Source organism: Buceros rhinoceros, unplaced genomic scaffold, assembly GCF_000710305.1.
Source record: "Buceros rhinoceros silvestris isolate BGI_N320 unplaced genomic scaffold, ASM71030v1 scaffold6211, whole genome shotgun sequence".
NCBI lineage: Eukaryota > Metazoa > Chordata > Aves > Bucerotiformes > Bucerotidae > Buceros > Buceros rhinoceros.
In genome coordinates, this window is record NW_010395857.1 from 1,127 (window position 1) to 6,433 (window position 5,307).

The 5,307-nt window shown below is 38.0% G+C and overlaps 1 protein-coding gene across 1 annotated transcript in view; it reads left to right on the forward strand.

Annotated features, from left to right (window-relative positions):
• Positions 1 to 5,307, forward strand: part of LOC104501809 (golgin subfamily B member 1-like) — a 24,267-nt gene that overhangs the window by 845 nt on the left and 18,115 nt on the right. Inside the window, exons 3-5 of the mRNA XM_010145682.1 lie at positions 88 to 205; positions 902 to 993; positions 1,928 to 2,078. Of these exons, the coding sequence (XP_010143984.1) occupies positions 88 to 205; positions 902 to 993; positions 1,928 to 2,078 (361 nt within the window). The remainder of the gene's footprint in view (positions 1 to 87; positions 206 to 901; positions 994 to 1,927; positions 2,079 to 5,307) is intronic.

The window sequence follows — 5,307 nt, forward strand, 5'->3', positions numbered from 1 at the left end:
ACGCCTGTGCTTGGCACTTACATTGACTTTGCTGTGCTTTGGTGTTTTGGTGCATTTGAAAAAACTCATAATTATTTTTTTTTTTAGTTTTCATCAAAGAATAATGATGTATCTGCCTTAAACAATCGTGTCTCAGAATTAGAAATTGAAAATGAAGAACTACAGTCCAAACTGCAGTCGTTACATGAAATCAGAACGCAAAATGGTAAAATAATCTTTTTTTGCAGGTGATTTAAAGAGACAAAGCTAAATGAACTTGCTCATTTTCATTTTCAAAGTCTATCTTTTTTTTAAAGCAGATTCTGAAGTAACTTCATGGTACTTTGAACAGTGCTGTATCTGAGTCAGAGTTACAGCTCACCTTTTCCCTCCCTACATCTACCTGCGTGTAATTCTCGTAGCATTTAGGCTTAGGCAGAACAGGGGTAAACTTTGCCAGGAAGTGGAAGAGGCATCTTAGGAGGAAAAATGAGCCCAAACATACTTGGGAAATGTTTTACAGAGTATATACAGTAAAACTCTGAGAGCCATGAGTTGCCAGTACGTTATTTTCTTTTGTAAGGATTGGAGGGAGAGTTTTTGCTGAAAACCTGGTAGTTTGAAGTAGAGCTCTGCGAGAGATTTGTTTCACCTTCTCTTCTTGTCTCTGACATCCTTTCTGTAGATGGAAAAGGGTCGAATGTTCAGTTCATCGGTCTAAGTCGTTGGCAGGTTAGATTTGAAGCTCTCATCAGTATTGAATAATCCAGAAGGTGATTTTGTGGGGAGGTGGATAACACAGCCCAGCAGAGGTCTTCTACCTGAAACGAATTATCATCAGAATTTTCATTTTGAATCTTTCTTCTAATTGATCTTCCTATTAGTTTTGTGTCCTAATAAACCAAATTCATTGTTTTTGTAGAAGAATTGCTGGCTAAGCTGGAGGTCTATGAAGAGCAGCAAAGGAAGTTGCAAGCTGATCTTGACCAAGTTACAAAGAGGGCAGCTTCGCAGGTTCACCTCACAATTTATTTGTATGAGTGATTGATGAACTCACAGTGCTAATGAGGCTTTGCAAAGTGTATTAGCTGGATTTTGGAGCTGAGACTTAGGTCTGTGACACATGGAATTGTCAGTGTCGGTAGCTCAGTTTGGGTATCAAGCTGATAGGTTGTGAATCACTTCCAAAGATTGATTTCTACTTTGCCACGTACCTTAAATTATATTTTTCTAAGCAGTTTACTCTGTATTTAGTTACATTTAACATGAGTCATCAGAGCGGGGCTGCTATTTTGTACACAATACAAATGGCTTTCAGAAGGAAATAATAGCTGTAACCGCACCAAAAGTACGGGTCTGGAGAAGAAAATAAGACTCGGAAAATTCAGCTAAAGAGGGTTAGACTGATGAGCAGTAGATGTTAATCGGAGTAACTTTGTACAGCAGAGCCAGTTTAGAACAGTCAATTATATTTTGCTAAAAAAGGAATTGTTTTTTCCAAATTTTGTAGAGATGTTGTGTTTTTTTGGTAAAAATCTTAACATGGTTTTTCTTTTGATGGAAAGGCAGAAACATTTTTATTCTGTTCACGGAAAATAGAGATTTGTTACCCACATAAAGACAGTTGAATATTGTTGTACTTTGAAACACTGCTAAGATGAAAATGTGCAACAAAAATATTTTGATTTAAAAAGCCTTTTTTTGTTTAAAAATATCTGAGTTTAAAAGCGCAGCTGACAGTAGCGTTTTTGATACTTTACAAAGTGGTGAGACTTTTTTCCCATCATCTGCAACAGCAATTATCATCGTTTTCATGGGTACTTGTTTATGGAAAGTGGTGAATTATAATGGCTTGTTTTCTCTGTGAATGGTTTCCCAACCTAAAATGTCGTTTACGTTTGCAGTGGGATTTGGTAAACGTATTTTCATGCACAGTTTCTCCTTTTAGGCCAGTGAATCAGGTAGTGTGGATGAACTGCAGAGTCAGCTCTTGGAATGGCAAGAAACTGTAGCAGAGTCCGAGGAGTCCCGTGACCAAGTCCGAGAAGAGAAATCTGCCATGGCCTTGAGAATGGCTCAGATTGAGGAGGAGAGAGAAGGTGAATTGTTTCATTTACGATAAAGTTATCGTCTTTATACATGATACATACAATGTTTGTGTGCATCTGCTGTACTTTGGACTGTTGATGGCACACACCATGGCTCATTCCTGTAGTCGTGAGATTTCCATATTAGTGAAATTGCTTAAATTTGCAATTTCTCCCTTTTCCTGTCTCCTTGAATCTGTTTTTCATACACTCATCTCTTTTTGCATCATTTTTATGAGTAGATGTGCTTGTTCTGTTGGCCACTTGAGCTGCCGCTCTGCTTGAACTTCCTTTGGAAGCTTTTTGTCTGCATAGGAATGAGCAACGATGAAAAGTTCACCCTGAGGTATTAAAGCTGCCCACCTAGAGCAGCTGGCAAAGGTGTGAGGAGCTCTCATGTACCTGAGATGGAGATTCTCTTTAATGAGAAACTTCTCTGTTAATAAGTGTCACATGTGTGGGGCAGCTGAATAACATTAAGTGGCGATGGTTTGGAGCTAGTTAAAAGCATTACTGTAAAATAATTAAATCATTGACAGAAATGAACATTTCAAGTAATCTCAGGTTTTATAATTTTCAAAATTATTAATAAACCAATGAGAAAGTGAAGCAGCTCCTGTTACAACTTAAAAAACTCTGGTTAAATTTTGGGTTTTTTAATGCCATCTCATACTATATTATAATTTTTCTCCTGTAAGTTAACTGTGTGTAGATTAATGGCAAATTTTAATGTGCACAAGCTACCATCATAATTAATCCAGTTAGTTAATTTAAGGCTCCTCTTTTTAATCTGCGATTGAATTATTTTTCGTTTACATAACCAATGTGGAAGCTCAGTATGTGAGCACAGGGGTGTTTTAAGGACCACGTCTCTTCTTTTTGAGCAATTTCCACATGTAATGCTTTGGAATTGAAAGAGAACAAGATTCTTTTCACTAAACTACCGTTATCTCGTCTGTGCGACCTACAGATCCACCTGCAGTATTAATAGCAGTTGTAAAGTTTCATCTGTGTCAGTCCATGTTTTAATTTTGCATTTTTCCCCTTGGGATAAGCATGACCTTTCTGTTTCTTTTCTCCTGCCGTTCGTTACACCTGGTGAGCCCTCAGCGTCCCTTCCCCCTCCACTCCTACCCTACACTGCGATTTGGTCAGCCAGTGAGAACAGTTTCCCATCAGTTTTGTGCATGCAGGTTCCTGCAGTGATGGCAACTTGTAAGGTACTGCTGCTGATTTCCTCGCTCCTTGCTTCTTCTGAGGGAATCGCCAGCAGTGCCGTATCAGATTTGCCATTGATGGTATGTGGTTTTTAGCAGTATATGTAACAAAGGCTGGTTTTAACTTGTTTTTTTTTTTTTTTCTGGCTTGCAATACCTGTTCCTTCATTTATATTAACGAATCGTCTGCCTGCGTTTTTCTTTGTAGTAACAGCTGACTCCATATTTATGTTGTGACCTTACTGAGAAATTTCTTTGCTTGCTGTAAGTGGTTGTGACTGAGAATCAAATTCATTTAAACCTTCTTACTAGTGCTTGAAATTCTGTAGTATTAAAATCTCAATTATATTCCATCCCATAAATTGCAGAACTTTGCATTAATATTAGCCACCAGTATTTTAAGCAGTATGTAAACCCACTACCCATTCCAGCACAGCCTAATGGAATGTGTGGGGAGCTGCGAAAATGGAGAGGGTGATACTACCGATTACATTCATTACTTGTTTCTTCTGCAAACCACCGAGGATTGTGATACTTAGTGTGAGCAGTGACACGAGGGAATCTAGACACATTGTTAGTTCATTTACCAGCGGTGTGGATCTGAGGAAAGGTGAGCTGGACAGCTTTTCTGAAGCTCTGTTTTCCACACTTTAATTTTTTCATGTGACAATGGTAATTTCATTAATTTTTTTCATTATTAACTACTTAGGAGCCTAAATATTTTGAATTCCTAGAGGATAGTGGGTTGTTCATTCTGATTATACTTAAAACCAGATTACCTCAATGTCAGCTTCTAAGAACTTGATTTCTGTTTTCTTTTTCCTCCAAAGAAGGGGTTAAGTTCTTACTTGGAATGGTGCTTGCTGCTCCAATTGCTTCACTGACTTCAGTGACAGTTCTTGTAAACAGGGGTTTAGGGCATGTGATTGAAATTTGGCATTTGTTTTTAGGGCTTTGAAGAAGTGTGTGTAAGGATTAGAAAACAAAAAAACTTCATGGAATCTGTACTTGAAAATAAACAAAGGTGTGTAAAGTGAATGCTGATAAAGCATCAGTGCCAGAAGCCAAAGTGTGTTTAAAACCTGAAGTAAATCTCAGTTGATCAGGCCTACTTTAAAAGGGTATAGGCTTTTTTCTTCAACATTTTTCCTTTAATCTTTCCTGACAAGTTACTGATGTCGTTCTGTAATGTTACAGGAAAAACTTCTATCCAGTAGGTGTTACAGAGTTGTGTGTTGTAGGAATTTGTGCTCTGAGTAATCCTTGGACAGCTCAGAGAGAAGCTGGGGATTCCCAGTAGGGTTGGATCTCCTGATGGTTTCCAGTGTTTACCTCACTGATGGATGGGCAGAAGTTCTGTGAATTTTGTGGGCTGTGAGGACAACTGTGGATTGATGTGGTTAAATCGAAAGCCAAATTTGTAATTATCTAAATAATCTAACTTTTAATTAAAAAGTATGGAGCCACCTTTACTTTCATTTCTTTTCCCTGGCTGTTCTGTTTGTCTGCTTTGCATGAAACATCTGTTTCCTAATCTGTTCCCCCAAACATGTTTTGTCATATCACAAAACAGATGGGAATGTACTTTCAATGAAACATCATTTCTAACAACGCACAGGATGCATACCTAAGATTTCACATTCTGGATTTTATCCAGCGTGTTTATTGACAAGCGATTCTGTATTTGTCTTAAAGAATGATGTCATTAATTTTCGGTGAGATGGTGTGATGCCAGTTTGCAGTGTAACACATGCCTGTGACTTCCTCAAATTGTCTGGCTGTGTAGTTCGTACTAAAATTAAAGTTGGAAGGGCCGCATGTCATTTCCATAAAAATGAGCGTGATTGTTGGGATTATAAGAGCCACAGCTGCTTGACCTGATGCCTTTAGCGTACAAGCAGGGTGTATCTTAACTTGATAATTCGCAAAGAGCTGTAATTTAGTGTTTTAATTGGCTGCCTTTTTTTTTTTAGCATCAGCTTAACCTCAATCTTTCCAGTGTCCTGTATAAAGTCTTTTTTTAG